General features: G+C 47.8%; 1 protein-coding gene across 1 annotated transcript in view; it reads right to left on the reverse strand.

The window, feature by feature from the left end:
- The window catches only part of LOC119388380 (A disintegrin and metalloproteinase with thrombospondin motifs 7-like), a 79532-nt gene that overhangs the window by 22438 nt on the left and 35274 nt on the right, over positions 1-21820 (reverse strand). Inside the window, 6 exon segments of the mRNA XM_037656085.2 lie at positions 4817-5302; positions 11335-11579; positions 13048-13168; positions 16128-16255; positions 21527-21632; positions 21730-21793. Coding sequence (XP_037512013.1) covers positions 4817-5302; positions 11335-11579; positions 13048-13168; positions 16128-16255; positions 21527-21632; positions 21730-21793 — 1150 coding nt within the window.

A 21820-nucleotide genomic window follows, 5' to 3' on the forward strand; every position in this document is an offset into this window, starting at 1 on the left:
CAGTGTAGGACTCCCTCCGCACCAGGGGCAGGAACCTCGATAGCACGTCGGGAACATGGCGTGTATTCTCTTTAGGTGGGTATGAACCCCAGTTTGAATTCTTCTCCTATTGATGGCCTCCTCTCCTGTTAGGTGTTTGTGAGGAGGGGCATATGCATGTCAGCTTTGCTGTATATTTTCAATATGATGGCGAGCTGTGCTGTGGTTGCGAGGGGTAGCGCGCTACCCTTACAAAAATGTAGCTAGACAGTCTATAGACTGTCTAAATCCATTTTTGTAAGGGTAGGGTGAGCCGAGAGAAACGGTAGCTTGATGCGCGCCGTCCTATCTCGTGGCTGACGCTGTACATATCACGTGATTAAGTGCGCGCGCGCAAGAAAGAAAAGGAATAAGAGGAGGAAGGAGGAGGGGTTAGTGAACTTGAGATTCCTTTCCCAGCACGGACGTTGTTGTTCATGGCGCGGACGAGCGTGCACGCCACTAGCGCAGCCTGTCCTTAAGGTAACCTCCGGTGGGTTCAAAGGCTGGGCGAGCCGAGACACACGGTGGCTTCATGTGTGCTGTTTCCTGAAGAGGGAATGCGACGCATTCGCTTACATCCGCCCACGCTGTTAACGACGACAACGAATGTTCTCGTCAATCGAGTCTGACCTTTCCTTATCCTTATGTTCTATTAAGCGCGTGCGTACGTGCAAGAAAGAGAGAGAGAGAGTGTGTGTGTGTGTGTGTGTGTGTGTGTGTGTGTGTGTGTGTGTGTGTGTGTGTGTGTGTGTGTGTGTGTGTGTGTGTGTGTGTGTGTGTGCGTGCGTGCGTGCGTGCGTGCGTGCGTGCGTGCGTGCGAATACTAAAAATTGACTCTTAAATTTTCTGCACCAACTAGCCATAATGTCAACGTTCGGACGGCGCCTGTTCATGCCTGGTTATTAGTGCAAATTACATTTTTTTTTTTAAATCCACTTTACCAGGTATACAACTGCCTTCACATGAGTATTCTATCATAAATATTTTGCATGTCTTCTTTTAAACGTGTATGTGGGTGTCGTGTCGTGTATGTGGGTGTCGCTGCAACGACAAGTCGCAGGGAAATCCACAAATATCGAACAATCAACCTATTGCAAGTGTAGCGTCAAAAAGAACCGGTGAACCACAATTCGCTACAACGCGCACTGTCTGTTAAGCGGTGCTCTGGAAACTCCGTAAAAAAATAGGCCACACTACGGCACACACTCTTTCTTCTTGGCCGGCGACGATACCAGCCATAATGTGGCGAGACGCTGACAGTCATCTACGTCCGGTTGAAAGCTCGTCCATATGGAACTCAAATGAAAAAAAAAGGCAATGTAGTTCCCTCCGGTTTATGAACAACACATTGCCCTTGATGAAGCTTTTTCCCTGGCACGGACCCATTTTTTTGTGTTTAAAAATCATGTTTTAGAATTTTTACATGATGCTGGTACACGGCAAATTATCAGCCCAAGATATGCGTACTCATAGCACATACTGTTAGTAGAGGCTGATCCTTTGGTAATTTTGTAGAGTCCGTGCCCACAAACCATTGCAAACAAGGATTTTTGTGGGAGGCGATTCCGAGACGCATATTTTTATGTACACATAGCAAAACACTCCTTACATGTCATTGTCATGGTTTAAACGCTTACACATTTCATGCGCTTTAAAGCAACAGCTTCTTTTTTATTTTATTATTTTTTTAGACCCTTTACACCCATGTTACATCTACCACCGGCAATATCATGTCGCCATCGACAACTCACACTCTCTTTCGACACTATGGCATTATCTGGTTACACCTAGCGCTTACGCAACTAAACTTCATTCATTCATTCATTCATTCATTCATTCATTCATTCATTCATTCATTCATTCATTCATTCAAGCTGACGGACCTTCAACTTTCAACGAACGGAGGTTCAACTGCGACATGTGGGGCAAAAAAGATCACCTGAGATTAAAAAAAACACTAGAAGCAAGACAACGCCACCAGGAAATGTCAAACCCGAACATTTCAATCGAAACGCGGTACTACAGTAAGAAATACAAAAATAGTGCCACGACTTATTGAAGAAAAAACCTTTACTGTATGAGAAAGAACTAAGCACTGTGAATCGCCGATCGTGACCTTCTTGCAAATCCCGCAAACGTAGCGGATGTGTGTCACTTGACCAATGAATCTTGAGAGTGCGCCTTCATAACACAGGCACATTTAAAATAGCAGTCAGGTCCGTAGCCAGAGGGGGGGGGGCAGGCCCCCCTTCCGAGATTCTGATGGAGGGGGGTGTTTTACAGAAAAAAATGATAAAAATAGGTGTTTTTCAAGGCTTTCACCAAGTGCCCCCCCCCCCCCCCCCCCCCGAAAAAAATTCCTTGCTACGGGCCTGATAGTAGTAGTAGTAGTAGTAGTAGTAGTAGAACGATGAACATTTGGGCGAGTTCGTGATCAGTCATGTTGTCAAGTACAGAGCAGAATTTTAAACGTGGACAAAACTAAGAGGAACGACACGAGACGAGTGCTGACTATCAACATAAAGTTTATTGGGAAAAGTAACATTTACACATGGAAATTGCTTGCAACTGCTCCAATAAGCTTTCGGTTAATGGTCAGCTCTCGTCTTGCGTTTTTACTCTTCGTTTTGTCCACGTTTAAAAAAACCGCACTGTTCTTGACAACATAGCTGTACTATAGCAGCAGTAAAATTATTATGTCTCATCTTTCAACACTGTACGAAAATTCTTCATTTATGTTTCATTCAATGCGTTCAACCATGTTACAGCTTCGAGTCGAAAATCGCTTTGCACGAGTGGTCGCTTTTGCTTGAAACAAATGAAGATCGTCGCGTAACGATTAGTATACAGATAAAGTGATTCTTTTTTTTTTTAGCTTAAGACGCAACCTTCACACCGACGCGATCGACTCTGCGTTGACGTCAATAGAGCCGAGTGCGACCGGTACCTGCACGGAGGACGAACGTGAGACTCGTGCCAAGTAAAACTCGCCATTTGAAATCCTTCGTTTCCAAGAAGCCTAAGATACATGGCTATGCGCACGGACGAAGGAACGAGGTAATGAAAGAAAAGACTAAAGGCATACTGCGGCAGATCAAGAGGATGCGAGCTCGATTACCAGTCACAACGGTCACATTGAAATGGGGACCGAATACAAGAAAACTCGTCTCAGTTACATTTAGGCGCACGCTCATAAACTTGCGTGCAGTCCAAATCAATGCAGTATCACCACTTACTACGGCGCAACTACTGAACCACTGTATAATTTTAGCTAGAGCACCGCATTCTTTGAGTTTGAGCTGTATCAGTAAATTACCAATCTACAATAAAAAAAAGAAGAAGGAGAAGAAGAAGAAGAAGAAGCCAGTCTTACGCGCGCGATGAAGTTTGAAAAGCCAGAAAAGATGCAGCGAAATCAAAGGTCGGGCCTACAATACGCATAAAGGAGAAAGTCTTAAGCGCGATGAGGATTGGAAAGCTCGAAATGACGCAGCGAAATCAAAGATCGCGCAATCACGGTACCTTGAACATCCCGCATCCGCTCGTGTGACGTCATGGGTTTCGACGGCGCCTACACAGGATTAGCTATATTTTTATCGGTATAATTGTGGACTAGATATATTTAGTTTTAAGTGAGCTGAGGAGTGAACTAGGCACAGCTAAACAACGTTTATTGGGCCGTAATGTCCCAAATACGGAACCTACATCTTTAAATAATTGACGTCACTTTGACATATACCAGCTGTGTGTTTTATGGCACGATATTTAAAGCAACAGGAACTTCAATCTTAAAAACTGAAATTCTGAGGATTTACGCGCGAAACCCACGACATATGATTATGACATTATGCGGGCCATCGTGGTATGGGACTCTGGATTAACCTTGACCAACCCTGGGTTTATTAACGTGCATATAAGTCTAAGCACACGAGATGAAAAAATTCGTGAACACGGGTTGTCGCCGGAGCCGACTTTTCGACAAGCGGACTTTTCTCCAAGGCTGCAACCGCTGAAGAAGACAAGTCCGCTTGTCGAAACGTCAGCTCCAGCGACAACCAGTGTTGACGAACTTTTCATCTCTTCAAGCATCCATCTTTCCCCGAACTTCTAAGCACACGAGTCTTTCTGCAACCCTTCCCCATCGACCGGAAATCGAACCCGCGTACTCTATAGCTTAATAATAATAATATCTGGGGTTGAACGTCCCAAACCCTGATATGATTATGAGAGACGCCGTAGTGGAGGGCTCCGGAAATTTCGACCGCCTGGGGTACTTTATCGTGCACCTAAATCTAAGTGCACGGGCCTGAAATGTTTTCGCCCCCATCGAAAATGCAGCCACCGCGGCCGGGATTCGATCCCGCGACCTTCAGGTCAGCAGTCGAGCGCCATAACCACTAGACCACCGTGGCGGGGCTACTCTATAGCTAAGAACTGTGATCTTAATTTCCGCTTTTAGCGATCAGTCACTTACCGCGACATGAACGAAAACAGAGTCGCGAAAGCATACCTTATCAATTTAACCCCAACAAGTCATCAACGTAGCTAAAAATTCGCAGGACTGAGCTTTTGTCAATGGTATTGACAAAAGTATTGACAATTACGTACAACAGAGGATGAGAGGTGTTCTTGATCCTCTATTGACCGTGATTCACGACCACCATTGACAAAGGCTGCAGTCCTGCGAATTTTTAGACACGTTGACAATTTAGCCCGCTGCAGTGCTTCGCGCCTTTGGTGTATTTTATTCTTCTTTTTCTAAGGCCTAAAGAAATTACAAAAGTGGCACGCTCACCGGCGATGGCAGGGCAGTCACGGCCGTCCCGTTTCGCACCGCGACCGCGCCGGGGCACCGGGGGTCGTCGGGGCACGGCTCGGTGTCGTTCGGCTTGGTCGTCGGGTCGCAGGCCTCCTGGCGCAGCGCCAGCTGGTCGGCCTTGCCGCGCGAGCGCACGCACAGCACGGTGTGACGTCGCACTCCGCCGCAGGTGGCCGAGCACGGCTGCCACGGCCCTGTCCACCAGCGCGCCGGACACGGCTGCCGCGAACAGGGTCTCCGGCGCGTTGCGGGCCTCGACGCCGGGTCGCAGTGGGTGTCCTCGACGAGACCGGCCTCCTTCTCGAAGCAGCGCGGCTGAGACTCCTGCGAGCCGCCGCCGCACGTCACCGTGCACGGGCTCCAGTCCGACCAGCGCCAGTGGAACTCGGGCCGACGGCTTGCGTTCAACTCGGGCACCGTGTACTCGTACTTGAGACCCGGGTTCTCGGACTGGAACAGAAGCTGCGGCGGCCGAAAAGGGGCGAGTGCCGGGGTGTTGCGAAGGCGTCTCTTTATCTTCAGGTTCGCTATACTTATACATTATCTTAATTTAGGAATTTTTAATGTAAATTTCTATTTGCAAATTTCTGAACGCAGCAAACTAATGCGTATGCATGCCGCACCACTGCTTTGTTTTTTAGGTTGCGCATTATAATTACTCGTCTATTGCTCCAGCTTCATATTTAACGTTGCATTCATCAATAAGAATTCTAGATTTCGTGAATTTGATAAATTTCTACTTGGAAATTTCTTAATGTAGCAAACTATTGTGTATGCATGTAATATCACTGCTTTGTTTTTGAGTTGCGCATTATAATCACTCGTATACTGTTCCCGCTTTACCTTTAGTGTTGCATTCATCAATAGGAATTTTCCATTTCGGCTGATCATTTACTTCAGCAAGATGGTAAGTTGGGCCAGTTGTATTACGTTCATAATTGAAAATTTTGTTGAAGCGCACCAAAAAACAGACGGACAGAAGAGGCTGACAAAGACAGCGCTTGCTCTCACAACTGAAGTTTTATTGGTCAGAAAAAAGGTATTTAAAAGGTATTCTGTCCGTCTGTTTTTTGGTGCGCTTCAACAAAATTTTCAATTATGATCATTTACTTCCCTGTATTTTCTGCACCTATAGTCTCGTTCATTCCCGTAGAACAGCCCGCTCTTGAATGACCTGATTATGGCTTGCGATAACTACAAAAAATCAAAGAGGCGCGAATGCCCCTTTTTCATAGCTGAACGTTTTTCTTTTTCAGTGCCACCGCAGTGCCCTTTACCAACGCTCATTTACTGTCCTTCTCAATACAATCTGCGCTGCAGGAAGTGACAAAGCTGGGTAGATAATCGCATTTGATTATCTTATCAGTCGGTCGCTAAGCACGCGACTACGCAGAGAAGTGGCGCGGCGTTCATGCGCATGCGCAAAGTCGAGAGTTTTCGCATTCTGCCACCGCAGGAATGCGGCTGCTACGGCCGCGTCTCTGCAGTGGGGGATATGCAAGATAGACTCAGATGTGTACCGTCCTTTCCGTTTATAAGCACCAGGTGGTCAAAATTAATCCGGAGTCCTCTATTATACGACGTCCTCGATAACTCAGCGTGCAGTTTCTAGGGCGTTAAACACCGCTATCTAACATTTTCAACGTGGTAACTGAAGGATTAGGTAAAGGCGAAAAAAACTTGAGGACGCTTGGGCTTCGCCTTCAAGAGTATAGAACGCAATAGCGCACACGGTATTTTCATTCGCTTGCCAGGCTTCGTTTCTCAGTGGACAGCTCAACCGTGCCGCGAGGAGAAGAACGTCTGTGCGCGTAAAATTGACCGTTTCAAACTCTCCTAGAACGCATGCCTCCTGCAAGTGTAGTTGCGAAGTGGCCGCTACGCCATAATTCATCATATTGCGAATCAGCGAAGTACCCATTACGCGTCCGTACACTCTAAGAAAAAAGAGAGTCAAAAGAGGGTCATGGAACCGTGACTATCCTCGGGTGTCCATCTGACCCTTTTCGGAAGGTACAGGCAGAAAAAAAGAGTTCGCATTTGGGAAGGAGTCACTGGACCCTCCTGAAGCGCGTTTCGATTGGCTTCGGTATACGGAAGAGCCGCCGTATACGCCATACATATCGCACGCTCGCCCTTTGGCGCCGTTGTGGCGCATTGCTCGGCGACGCAGACGGGGTTGGCGCCGGGGTGGCGCGCCGCTCTCCTCTCTCAGTCGTCTTAGGTCTTAGTCTCCTGGTCTATTGGAATGCGTTGCGTGGATGAGTTGGTTGCGCGTCTTCGGTGGTATTGATGCCGGCTCCGTGCACGAAGTGACGCTTGGAGGGCGGAATATTCATGGAGCTGTGGATACGGACAACGGGCGCCAGTTAACGGTGAGTGTACTGCTTTCGTAGGCATTAATCATAGAGCTTTAGCTGGGCGTCTGCAGCAGCTCTGCGGAAGTTATCTGCCAGCCATTTCCAACAGCAGCCTGTGTCCGCGGGGCTGTTGCGGATGGCCAACTATAGCTGTCAGTTAACGAGTTGCCACCGTTATGCGCGTTGCTGTACAAGCTCCCATAAAGTGAGCGATGCAAACAATAATCGAGGGTCATTTCTTGCTGATCGCACGTCGTGTCTGCACTACTGAAGGTGCAAGATGTCGTTTTGAGATGCCCTTTAGTCTACTTCATAATAACATTTCCATCGACCTTGTGTGTGCGGCGTGCTTCCACGCGTGGGAACGTGAAAAAAAAAAAGCCTGTGTACAGAACGCTCAGACGCACTATATGTAATGGTTTTTGTTGGCTGAAAGACGGTAGTTTGAGGTGCAGATATAGTACGGTGGCTTCCAGAAAGTACGCGGTAGTCATTCAAGTTGGACACGCCTCGCCGGTGAAAGTGAAAAAAGCTCTAGACTTTCGACGGCGCGCGTTGTTGCGGCCGCCGGCGTGCACTCTTTTCCCTCGTTTCTGTTTGCTGTTTTCGTGGTTTGCATACAGTGCGATGACGTTGGGCGTTATAACAGAATCGAGTGAGTGTACGTGATTGTGGGAGTTATGTGCGCTAATTCTAGCATATGACATGTCTGATCTCGACGTAGACGGCGTACGCACGCGCTGGGTGTCGTTCGGGCCCTAGTACTCGCATCTGTTTATCTGAGTATTTAAGGATGGGTTACGTTTGTAAAACGTGCGGTCAATAACCGCTCACGGCATGCCCCTGGCTGCCGGAGGATGTGCTTTGTTGTTTTGTTGTTAGCCTTTATTATGTCTGTGTGAACCACTTATTGTGTAGGTTGTGCAAACCTTTACTGCAATTTCATTTTCTCATCATAATATGACGTTCTGCTTTTCAGATACCGTTTTTCATGGTGCTCACGCTGGACAGGAGCGACAACCTAGCAAGCCACAAGTCTGATGCCTCAAGCCGTCACCACTTTTTGATTTATTCTTAATCACAAGGAATAAATATGGAAACATGATGGCGATTTCTGCTGTTCATTTAGCACCATATGACACTGTGCACATCACAGTCACACATTTTAGTTGGCTATACTCATAGAAGCATGTAAATGAGGAATACCCAAACTTCTTAATTGGAAATCACAGACCATCTTTTCGCGCTTTCTATATAACTTTGTTGGAAAATATGTGTTGTTTGGACGAGTTTTATTAAAATAATGCTAAAACTGAACTATTCTTTTTTTACAGTCGCTGGGCAGAACGGCAAGTATTATTGGACTTGCTTAAAATGAATATTCCACTATTTTCAACAGTAGTCGCGCAAAAGTAGAGCAAGGATCAAATGAGTAGCTTAAAATACTTGTGGAGTCGCTTGATGCTTCGGTGTGGGTCCCTTGACCCCCCTAGGATCGTTACCGGCAAGAGTCGTCTGACTCCCTATGAGTGATAACGTGATCCTCCCGATGAGAGTCTTTGCACTCTTCCTAGAGGGTCAGGGGACTCTCCTAGAGCGAGCCGACCCTGACCCACCAAGAGAGTCACCGTGACTATTTAAAGAGAGTCGTATACGTGGCAAGTCAGAACTCTCCGAAAAGAGTCACGCATACTCTTTTTTTTTCTTAGAGTGTAAGGCAATACGCGCAGCTGTGCATTTTGTTGATTCTGCTACTGATGATGACAATTAAATACGCCTAAGCGCTTTGTAATAGACGGGCCTTGAAACCACCCACTCGTAGCGCAATTTAGAAGGTGTGACGCTTGGTACAATTCTACTTTTATGCGACGCAATATTACACGTGTTAAAGGGACACTAAAGGCAATTAACAATTTATGTCAGAGTGAAAGCTCAATGTATGACAACGTATAAAACGGCAGTATTATAAACAGCAGTGCCCTACTTACCGAGAAATTAAGCTAAATGTATCACACGATGAGCCCCACGAGTGGGACATTTTGGAAGTGATCCCGATGACGTGGGAGAGTCTGAATACAATTAATCACTAGTAATCAAGCTAGCTGCAATAAAAAAAGAACCTTTCGTGCATCAAGAGACGTAATAAAATGCTGCTTGTTCGCTTCTGTTTGATTCATGGAAAAAAGAACCTCTTTGGCGTTGCCATGGGGAACGGCGCGCGTGGTTCAACAGTTCCGTTTTCGCCGAACTGCGCTTCGCCCGGCGCCCTGCTTCACTCACGCGGTCGCGTCTCAGTAGTAGTTTCGGTATCGCGTACTGCCGCGTGTGTTTCGCGCGCTCGTGAAAGTCGCTCTGACAGAAAGTTCGACAAAATACCGCATGAGTGTGATGTTGCCGGATGCCCGAATGGTGCACGCCGCCAGTGCACGCCGCCGCGCAGTAAAGGCGGGCAACGTTGGGCACGGCAACTGCGACGTGCGAAATACCGCCTTCAGGCGGGTGATTCGAAGTGCGCTAACGCGATGCGGACCACTAAAACGTGATTTTATTTCAAAATAACCATTTTCTTGGGATAAAAGTAGCACTACGAGGTTTCTGGACCGCTATTTCAACAATCAACGTCGACTTAATATTTGCCTTTAGTGTCCCTTTCACAGCAGCGCTTGTCAGCTATAGTCTGATAGAGCATCGCCGCAGGTAAATCTTAAACTTAAGATTCTTCCCTACACGAGTGCCTGAGCTAACGGTGCACAGTCCTCTAAAGCTACCGAAAGACCAACCGCTAAAGAACGCGCAAGTAGAAACCAAACGCGGGAAAGTAGGAAGCCAGAGCAGCACATACGAAATGGGTGAGGCGATCTGCAGTCGCCGTTGAAGTAACCAGACGTAATTCATTCACGCTGAGTGTCAAACAAGACGCGCCAGGCGCGTCGTCAAGGAAGTCACTCAGAAGGTCGTCGTCTCGATGACTGCATTTAGTCGTCCGCCACCACGCCACCCTGTCGCAAGTTCCACGAAAAGCATGCATCGGGGCACATGCACACGAGTAATGTGCTCAACGTTGAAGTGGCCGCGTTAATTCGTTCGCATGCCGTCGGTGCGCACAACGTGGCGTGCTTTCTGCAGGGCCGGATATAGCCAGGTTTCTGAGCGCGCTATGCCCAGCACGTGTGCTAGATGTATCAGACTTTTGGATAAAATTAATCCTGAACTTTTCGGTACGGCGTCCCCCATAAGTCTCAATATTACGTTTCAGGACTCCAGTTTTAGGACTCCAGTGGACAATAAAACTTTTACATGCGCCCTTAAACCTTTTCAACCACAGCGGCTATCACATCTCAAAAGTGATATACACTCTTGAAGCTGACTCCTCCAACACACGCCCAAGTGCTGCAGAGAAGCCACCTTTGGCGACCTCGAGACACACGCACGTTTGCAAGGACGAAGCTGTTTGTGAGATGTGCTTCGGCAAGCTCAGGCTACAGTACAGTACAGTCTACTCAATTAACTGCACACCCCAATCATGTAATGCTTCTCGGGGTTTTAATGGAGTAATGGATAGGGCTAGTTGGTGTGTCATAACAACGCCTCATATTCCATGCAATGAATTAATTCATTGCCTGGAATATGAGGCGCGAACGCGCTGCCCTTTCCTAGCCTGTTGTTTCCTCTTTTTTTTTTTTTTGGTACAGTGTCCAGCGCCTCTCGCGGCTTTCCCTTGTAAACACACACAGCTCTCTCAGCTGCCTCCCAGCAGCTGGCAACGTCATGACACGTGACTAAGCGGTACGGTGGCGAGCGATCTCCCACGGCGCCTGGGCGCAACACGAGGCAGAAGGTACGGCCTCCGCGATCAGTTACGGCAGGAGGCCCTCTATGGAAAAAGGAAGCGACGTTCCAGGCATGTAGTTAGAGGAGGCGTTGGGCATGAGTAGGTGAGGGCTAAAGCGAGACAACGTGAAACAAAGACGAGCGCTACATCTTCGTCTCTCTGTTCGTCGCCTTTGGCGTAGCGCTACGGCTCGCAACGGTAGTATTTCATAGACCTTGCATTGCTTCGGCACGGTGGGTGGTTCAAACTACGCGAATCAGACCATTCTACTGCCCAACGGAGGTTATAATATGACCACTCACGTAGAGCACCAACTCCTGCTTGGTGGGTCCCGGTGCGTGGAGCGTGTCCCTCTCGCCCTGCCGCTGGTAGAAGAGCGTGGTGCCGGCGGCCGCGTACTCGCCGCTCCACTGGACGAGCCAGTCACCGTTGAGGAAGAACTCGCCGTCGGCCGCGCCCTGGACGGCCAGGTAGTTGCCCGACGCACCCAGCTCCTCGACGCGGATGTTGCGAGCGCCCTTGGGCACCCGACCCACCTCCGTGTAGCCTGCGACCGCATGACACAGCGGAAGAAGAAGGCCCGACGGGAAAGTCGTTGCATTGTATGATAAACCATCGCCGCGAAAGCTCGCCAGGCAGAGGAAAGTTCGCGAAAGGGAAAGCTGGCATCCGTCCGAGCGCAACGTAAAGATGCATGGGAAACCGATCCGGGTTTCTTTCTGCGAACCTTTCGTGAGCGTTCCTCCATCTCGTGGGCTTCTACAGAACTGGGCCTGTATTCACAAAAAAAGGCCTGTATTTACGCTAGGCCTATTCGTAAGAGGTACACTCACCGAGTCCCAGTGCAGGACATATCATTAGCGAAGTCGCGTAACCAATGGAGAAAGTCACTCACGAATAAAACGCTCGTTGTGAATACGGCTCCTGGTATTCTTGTATGCTCCGTCCCTGTGCTTCCTGTTGCCGATTAATTCTGCCTTGCTTTGCGATCTGCTAGCCTTACGTTTATTTCAGATGGTAAAGCGACCCCATCACCAAGGTGTCGACGCCGAGTTCCATTGTAAAAGGCAAATTGTAGAAGACAAATGTTTAACTGCGCAGCTTTCTAACTAAAGCATACACTTAGCTTTTCTTTGTGTCTTCGTGCTACTGTCGGACCAACGACAGCCTTCCATTTCATTGTATCGTATTGAGTTCAGTGTAAAGCACAAACGAAATGAGTGACAGTTGCTAGGTCACAAAGATGCGAACAATGAACCGGGTACATGTATGTAGTCGCCTTGAACATATAAGAACAAGTGATCCACAAGGGTTCCCCGAGTCTACTCCCGCCAGACGCATTGCCAATTACGAAAGAATGGGCGTGCACACACGGACGCATGAGAAGAGAACCAGAGACACCAAACACGTTTAAGTTGTGCGGTTCTCTTATTTAGTGTCCATGTGAACACGCCATGCCCTTCTTTCATGGTGAATCCCAGCCAGCTAGCTCAACATTCTGCCATTCTTTTGTACGTTCATTGTACTCCTTTTTTATATAAAGAGAGCCTAGAACTTTGCAACAAGGCCTGGTACGTCATCTTTAGTAACAAATGCCAACTTTAAGACCCCTATCAGCAAATTTCCTCCTATAATGTTTAAGGAATTAACGAAGTTATATAGGAGTCGGCACTAACGAGATGTATCCACTAATATCGCGTACGCCCCATTGCTTATGTGTCGCTCTAAAGACAACACATCTATTCCTGTACCAACTCTGGGATGTCCAGCGAGCCAGGACCATCATCGAGGACCTCACACGACGCTCCCCGGACCACGGCTCCTGGTGGCCTAGCCAGGGTCAGTAATTTCTCGCTGGACTCATAATAAGGTTTTTTACCTGCCTATTTACTATCCCTGTATGCGCGGATGACCCCACACACAATATTACGATGTGCAACACACGACTTCTTACCGTAATATACAGTAAGCGGTAGAGAGAAAAACAAGTAGGAAAGATGAGCTCGGAAACTGACCGATGCCTTCCTTCTGGTTGAATTCCTTGTGGACGGTAATGCAGCGCGTGCCATCGCCGTGGCAGATGCCGCAGCGGTCCTCCCGGGCGCTCGTCTCGATTCCCCAATCACAGGACACGCGCTGCGACGGTAAAATAACACATCGAGCATGTCCTGTACACGTCTTTGCCACGAGCACGACGCAGGCAACGAAAAAGAAAAAAAAAAACTAAAGAGAGAAAACAAGGAGAGGTCGAGGACAGAGTGGTTGCCTCTACAGCACTAGACTCCACGCTGGGAAGGTAGTTTCAGAGAAAGACCTAAATTGGACAAAAAAGCGGGAAAGAGAGAGAGAGAGGGCAAAGATTGAAAGGTAAGGGAGGTCCAACAGACGAGGGTCCAATTTTCTACCCTCCACTGTGGATGAGAGCAGAGTGGGTCAGAGAACAAACGGATTTTAATGATATCTGGACGAAATCAAGAAGAAATAGGCTTGGGCAGCGCACGTGGCGCGAAGGCAGGCTAACCGCTGATCATTAAAGGGACCGACAACTGATTTTTCTCTACACAGTTTTTTACGGTGCGACAGGAAGCTCACCCTTTGTAGCGTTTGTAGCTGCAGTGGTTTATCCGAAAAGCACGTAGTTATTTTATAAGCAGTATTTTTCGATCTAAAAGGCTCCAAACACGCATGGAGGCTTGCTCCAGCAACGCTGAGAATTGATAGCGATGCCGCTAGCCCTTGTGAAAGCTGTCGTTGTTCTGCTTTCGCAGAAGTTACTGTAACTATGCTTAACCACCTTTATTTTGAGCTTTCCAACCATCTTTGAAAATAGTAAGCTGTTACAATGAGATGTGTGGCTTTATACACCTTCCCGGTATTTGTACAGCGTTGTGTGCGCTTGCGCCCAAGGTTGCCTGCGCCTGTGTCATGGATGGCTTGTCCCGGCGTCGTTACTCTCTCGATACACGAGCCAAGACAAGTAATTGAAAACGTAACTGTGCATATGCACGGCCGCACCGAGTAGCAGCGCGCGTCGTTTCTGAGACGAAGTGTAGGTAGCAAAACTATGTAGCTCCAAAATCTTAGCGACCTGGAAACTGCGTGCACGGTTGCATGAGCACGCTGAAAAGCTGCTCAAGATGCGTTGACGAGCATGTGATCATTACGTCACGCGAAGGCAGCGCCACTTTATTGCATACTACTAATACAGGCCTATATGTACATTATTATGGAGTAATACCTTTTAATATAAAGAAACGAACAATATTTCAATACTAACAAAAAAATCGTCGACCGCGTACAGTAATCAACGGTCACGTGTCCGTCTTCATTGGTTCATTCATGTTTTTGCCGCCAGAGGCGCCACAGGTCATTTTTCGCGACTTTCAATTAGGAAATAAAAATATAAATCCATCTCTCACGAAAAAAAAACAGGGTTGGTTTGAGTCAGTGCGACGGACAATCTTTACATCGGTGGAGTCAACTCATTTCATGTTCTGGGCAGTTGTCGGTCCCTTTAAGAGTGACAGACTGGATTCCAAGAGAAGGCAGGCGCGCGAGGAAGAGGCAGGAAGTTAGGCGGGCAGATGTAATTAAGAAGTCTGCGGGGATAAGGTGGCCGCAGCAAGCACAATACCGCGTTAATTGGCGAAACATGAAAGAGGCCTTTGCCCTGCAGTGGGCGTAGTAAGGATGATGATGATGATGATGACTGGGGATCAGAAACTAAGAACTAGAAAGAGGAAAATGGAAAGAGAGTGAGCACCGCAAGTGGACAGAACGACTACAACTGAGGCCGGTGTTCCTCACAAACCGCAGATGGTCACTAGTAGCTTTCCTCGTCATCGACGGATGCGGCCAAGGTCCAAGGACCTTCCCAATCAGAAAAAGTGATAGATGATAAAACATATCTGTGGTAAATGGAAGGAAAACTGACCAGTAGTTCGGGAAGCGGTAAGCAAGCGAAAAAAAACATGGCTGATGCCTTTATCATAGGAATCGGTATAAATAGAAAGTGAAACGTGTCTTCACAGACGTATTTGAGCGTTTGTTGTGCATTATTTCGCCCCTAGCGCGAAGGAATGAATGCTACAGCAACAAATTGTAATGTCACGCGAAGAACGGCAAGCAGCTCGAAACTTGCAACGCGCTGCTCAAGCAGAAAGGCACACAGAACGAGTATACACAGGATGAGTGCGAACTACCTGTCACAATTGCAACTTATTTCTGTGTGAGCAGCGCGCTCCTTTCGCAAAAGCGGCCGCTGCAGTGAGCGAAGTGACCTTCGTGCTCTCAACGCAAACTTGCGGTGAGAGCACAAGACGTACACACCACCGCCATCACGAGATAAGCCCGCGCACGAGCGACCACGCCCTGTAGAGGCGGGCGCTCATCCGCGTGGGGCGACGACCTTTAAAGCGCGCTTTTCGATACCTTCGCGCCATCTCTCTAGTGATAACAAAAACACGCTCATGTACCACCGATCTCTGAGTACCGCCACCGGCAAATGGTACATATAAATAGCTCGCCGTTAGCATAGCAAAGAACGCACCATCTGTGGCCGAATCGTTTCGCGCGCTGCGGAGCGAGGGGTCGTAAGTTCGACTCCCGGTGACGGAACTTTTTCTTCTGTTTTTTTTTCTTTGCTAACTGTTAGTCTTTATACTTTACAACGTCATAGCCGTGACAGAAATACGTCAGTGGAGCGGTGGTGGACCCCGGCATAAAACACTTTCGTGTTAAAAGAATCAATGCTAAACCTGTTTCTAGTGTCTTACATCTAAAAGCTACCCGGCACGAATTCAGCAGAATGTAGGTATAACTTATGATGATTAAAGCTCACAAGTGCGCGAAGATCGATAACAGAATTGTTCAATGACTGTTAACAAATACGGGTGCCATTTACGTACGGGTCGTAGAGCCAACTGTTTTGCTTAAAAGAAAAGGGAGAAGAAATGACGCGGAGGAGCGTCTAGTGAAAGCAACAAAAGAGAGATACGAAGAGGGAATCAACCAGAAACGTGCCTAGGCAAAGAATAGATAAAAAAGACAAAAAAAAAGAAAGTTCAGAAAAATAACCAGGAATTCGCATACACACCCTGCATTTTCCGTTGATACAAACATCCCGCGACCCGGGACTGCACGGCGTGCCGTCGGTCACCGACTCCTTGAGCACACGCGAGTAGAACTTGCCGTCCGGCTTGCAGTGCAGCTGGCACGGGGTTGCTGCGCACATGCAACAAGAACAATCAAGACCCAGTTGAACCGACAGACTTCATACACAGCAAACCTTCTTGGGCGAGTTGGTGTGCACGTATAGATATAGGCTTGTAGTGACGTCACTGAAACAGCCACGTCGGAGCACCAACATGCTGGGACGGGAGCTTTGCGACGTAACGTAAGTGTTATCAATACATCGCGTGCTGGTTCCTTCGTTATTCATGCAGAGAGGCCCAATAACGTTCCAGTGACGTCGTTATCACACTGAAGCAGGTTAATCGCCGCGTGATTATACTGTCTGGACGTCATATAAGCCGCCATGTTGGAGCCATGGTGTGCGTCCATGACGTCACGTGCAAGCTATCTTCAGGTAGCGCCAAAGAACACGGACAGAGGAAGGACAGGACACCACTAGCGCCGCTCACAACTGGTTTATTGGGTCACCCCAGGAAAAAACGAGAAAACTCTTGAGCGCGGTCAAGCGCATGCGCACAACTTCTTCATGGGCAAACAAAAGGAAAATTTAAAAAAGGCGTGTCTGACGACCAAATAAGCAGATTAACGTATCGCCAACGCAGTACGTGCCTCTTTTTATAATGCCATATGATTCCGACAGTTCACGTACGGTAGTATGTTTACTAAGGCTCACGAAACCCTGGTTCACACTTGCAGGTCATACAATGCGCAGGCAGATGCGCATTGCCTTTATTAATGATACAGTGGCACAAACGCTTGTAGCGCACGCGGTGTTCTGTCCTTCCTCTGCCCGCGTTCTTTCGCGCTGCAATGATTTCTGTAACACTTCATACAGCATGAATCTACGAACAGTTAACCGCTAGCTCCTCAAAGACCAATCGCCAGCGATGGCAATACACAAAACAAGAAAATCACTGAAGAGCCACTTTTCTTTCTTTTCTTTTCAACAGCGAAGCTGTTTAAGCTATCGGTAACTTGTGCTTCGTGGTGCAAAACCCCACAGGTGGGTATGCGCCACAGGAATCGGGCAAGCCTCGCCACCACCGAGTACAGCAGGTGCGAGCGTTAAACGAAAACTGTGCTCGGCGATGTGGAGCACGCGAAACACGTGAAAGAGAGAGAGAGAGAGAGAGAGAGAGAACGAAATAGATAGAGAGGAAGAGAAAAGAGAGAGAAACAAAGGTAATAAAGACATAAAAAGATAGAAAGACAGAGAAAGAGATATGGAAAGAAACAGACACCAAAAAGAGATAGAAAAAACAGCTGAGCAAGACAGAAAGAGAAAGAAAGCGAGAAATAAAGAGAAACAAAGAAAGAGAGAGAAGGAAGCAGAGAGAGAGAGAGAGAAAGGAATGAAAGAGAGGTAAAGGTACAAAGAGCGAGAAAGAGAAAGAAAGAGATAGACAGAGAGAGAGAAAGAGATAGGAAGAAACGGATACAAAAAAGAGAAACAAGAAACAGAGAGAAGCAGAAGAGAGGAGAAAGAAAAAAAAAAAAACTAAAGAGAAACAAGGAATGGCCCCCCAGCTCCGCTCTTCCTTCAGGCTTGGCACCACTAGAGCGAAGATGCCACATTTGTTTTTATTCGAACGAGCTAAACGAATCAGAAAGACACGAAATCAAACAAAGGCACGAATACCACCAGTCGCCTTGCCTTCCGCCTTCGCTACTCGTGTATTCTCGCCTTCTCGGCGATAGCCGATATCTGCACGATAGGCCGATAAAAGCGTAAGCGCTACGCGATAACAGAGTTGACGAACACACTAGATTGCCTTGCAACTGTTAAGCTACCTGGGTTAGTGTCCCACTTTTGTTGTTGTCGAGGCCGTGTCAGTACGTGTAACGTTTGTCGAGTTCCCTCTGCAAATAGACAGAAGCTATCGGTTCCGACGGCGAATCCTATCGACAACTGTTTATCGTTTACCTTAAACATTGATATGGATAACGTATCTTTTCTTGACCAGTGAAATACAATGTAAAAAAAGAACAGGTCAACGCCTTTGTCCGTAGTTTGTTAATTTAAATTGTCACGTATTGACTGTAGTATTGGGCGATGTTCAATATGCAGTGATGCTACCGAGGACTTCTGATTTGGAGCAATTTTTGGAGCAGCAAAATTTCCGCTTTGGAGCACTTTGGAGCAGCAAAATTTTCATCTTGGAGCACTTTGGAGCAGATAATTTTGCATCTGGGAGCACTTTGGAGCAGCGAATTTTACACCCTGGAGTGCAATACAGAAGCATATTGCATTAACATTCAAGCACCTGAGTATTATTATGGGGCTCTTATGAAGGCTAGAAATATTTCGATTCATTGCAAATCTCATGGAAAAATCATCTCAAGAGCATAGCCGTGCGCACAGGGGTCGCCCCCCCCCTAATCACCTAAGAGGGGGGGGGGGGCGCAAAATCTGCCCCGTACATTGACCATTGCAATATCAATTATATGGACACTCTCGGCGGATTTTTGCCGCCGCCGTTGCCGTAATTTTCCGTATAAAGTCCGAATTAATAACATCACCACGCGCATTCTAGCCGCGGGTAAAAGCTCGCGAGCGCTGGCGACGAACGCGGCTGAAGCGGAGATTAAAGGGGTACTGACAGAAAATTTCGCGACCGAGATAGCCTGCTGGATCGATTCCCGTGTACGTGCGTGTACCATCTGCAAAATATTGACAGCGAATAAAGCTTGGAAAGCATTTTATATGAATTTTGAAGTTCGCGAGCGCGATCCAGCATTATAGGCCGCACCTAGTGCATTGACACCCTCGGAGGTGACCCGAGTGACCCCCCTACTTCCCCTACGTAACCGTTGCAGCCGGTACAAGTTACGATGACGTCGTAGCCGCCATTTCTGTTTTGACGCGCTTCCCGACGAATCGCTCGTCGCCAGCGGGTCAAACCTGAAGTGATTCGCCACGTCGAAAATTCCTTCGATCCCCGCCGCAAGAAAATCGTCGCCATCAGACGACGATGAGCCCGACGACGACAGACCGCGCGGAAATGCGTCACTGTTCTGTGTGCTCACGTGACCGAGCGTTTCACTCGCTAGGTGGTGATAGTTGCACCCGGCGGCTTGCCGTTTTTGGAGTTCTGTCAAACCGAAACTGAGGCTGTGTCGGTAATGAGGAGCTTTTAATTAATTATCTGTCGCGCGCTGCAGCAAACGATGTGCCGTGTTATGACTAACAGGCCTCCAGCAACACATTGCAGCAAAAAAAACGCGGGGCGAAAATTTTTGTGTCAGGACTCCTTTAAGCTAGCCGGCCGTCTGTCTCCGCCGCACGGACAGCGCATGAGATAACATCTTCCAGCGTGCGGGCCTGCCGTCGATTGCTTATCAAACAGAGAGGAAACGCCCGCCCGTCTTTCGTAAGGAGCATGAAGGGACGCCAGGGGAGCGGAAGGGGGGGAGGGACCGCGTCTTTCGAAGGGCGCGTTCGCTTGCGCGCGCGCTATTTCAAGGCATCAGGAGACGACTCGTAAACTTGCTGTGCTCTCAACGCTTACTTCGCGTTTAGAGAACTCAGAGCAAGCAAACGCTTCGGTTCCTGGAGGGGCCATATTCCCTTAAACCAGCGTTTTGTTGAGTTACGCGAGATCGGATCCAAAAGAGTTAGCTGCTAGTCTTACTTCGTTTCACAATACAATTTTTTGGTATCGCATTCATTGCTTCCCTCTTAAGCGAAACTGAGTTTTTTATCCGTTAGCTATTGACCCCCGAAAGCGAGGGGCGGACGTGTAACATGGCGTAGCCGCTTCACTGTGGGCCGTCAGCGACGGGCCCGCAACTGACAGCTGCGCATTTGCGGCTGCTCCGACCAGGAGATATGATTTTACTAATGAGATGACGTTTTTAAAAAAGCAAGCAAAAATTCGAATTGGAAACCTAGCACGTGAGCTCGAAAGGGCAGGGCCTTTTAGGGGGTATTTACCGCAGAGTGATTACAAACTCGGACATGCTGGCGGAAGGAATTACGAAAAAGCTGTTCTGGATGAAGATCCATGGATAAAGTATATCTGAGGAAAAGTGTCAACGCGTTTCCACCGTTCGCGTGCTCTTCCATAAACGCGAAGCAAGGAAAATTCGATATTGTCCCATATATCTACTGCGAGCGATCCCAGATTTCATTCCGCGATGTCCGGAAACAGAAGTGACAGACATTTTAGCGGCACTCATGTAGTTATTACTGAACATTGCTTTCCTTACGTGTCGTGCGACGCTTGAAACGAGCTACCAGCAGCGTTTCTGGAACAGACGACGTCCGCCAATGAATCGCCGTCGCACTTTCTCGCTACCGATAGGCCTAGACGTCACGAGCCTCTGCGGAGAGCGCGTTTTCCTGTCGAGCCGACTTGCAGAACAGAAGCTGCGTCGGCACCGTGCATGGCATCGTGGCTTACTCGGAACGCACGCGCGAGCGCTATTTATTCAGCGGAATACTTCTTGGTCCATGATTGCGACTTTATTGGCAGCCCCAAGATGGAGCTGCACATGTTCTGACGCGCCGGCGGTGCGATTGCCGGTGATAGACGCCCCCAAACCCGAGACTTTGGCGCAGTTTGGCGCAAATTTCGTCGATATTATCAGGATGGCGCAGTAAATACAATTTGGCGCACTTTGGCGCAGTTGGCGCAGGAGTGGAATCACTGAATATGTTTTAACGCTTATTGTTAATGCTGTTGTTTTCCGACTAACATAGCGACGATGCTTTTCGCTATAGGGGGCATCGCCGCACGCGCATTGTTTTAAAAATTTGCTAATAACCCCTACGAAATTTTTGCAGCACAAGGCTACGGTATTCTAGGCGACTGTGACGGAAGATGTTTCTATATATTATCGGACTCATAGATAATAAGTGTTCACACTATGAAGCGTTCTATCAACGTATATAAATACAAACACACTTAGCTCATTACCCGGAAGAAGCCGCTGATATTTATCGTAAGATAACGCATGCATAAGTAGATGGCACTCTTGAAAGTAGATAAATTCGATTCAGAGATAGCAGACAGTCCTTGTCGCTTTCGTTATCACTTTATTTTGTTTATATATCTCTATCTATGTGACTACGCTTCCTTTAAGACTGTTTTAATTGCTCTTTCGTACCCTATACATCATGACTCCGCTAAAATTTTGTATTTAGCAGAGAAATAGTGCACCTGTTGCAACATTTCCAATTCATTATCAATCAATTAATTAATCGAGTCACTACCCCGAGGCAATAGTACGAAGGGCTGGTCGAAGCCTTCAAAGCAAAGCTTCAGTGTTTCCCTTCTGGAAAGCAACGGGAATACGTACCGGGAGCAGACACGGGAGACCAGTTGAACAATTCTCCTTGGTAGGAGACGTTGTTAAAGTGGCTGCACTGCACGGCACGAAAGCTGGGTGCGTCCTCAGCGCAGCTCTGCGAAAAAAAGGAAAGGACGCCAAAAGACGTTACGGCGTTGCAAAATAAATGTCACTACTGAAATTGATTAAAACTTAGTTGAAATATTGTTTACCTGAGTGTTGCACATCCTGTAACGTTTCCTCTCTCCGATACAGTAGCGTCCACCATAGGCTGGCCTGAAGAAGAGTGCAAGAATGATCGAA

Source organism: Rhipicephalus sanguineus, chromosome 3 (genome assembly GCF_013339695.2).
Source record: "Rhipicephalus sanguineus isolate Rsan-2018 chromosome 3, BIME_Rsan_1.4, whole genome shotgun sequence".
Classification (NCBI taxonomy): Eukaryota; Metazoa; Arthropoda; class Arachnida; order Ixodida; family Ixodidae; genus Rhipicephalus; species Rhipicephalus sanguineus.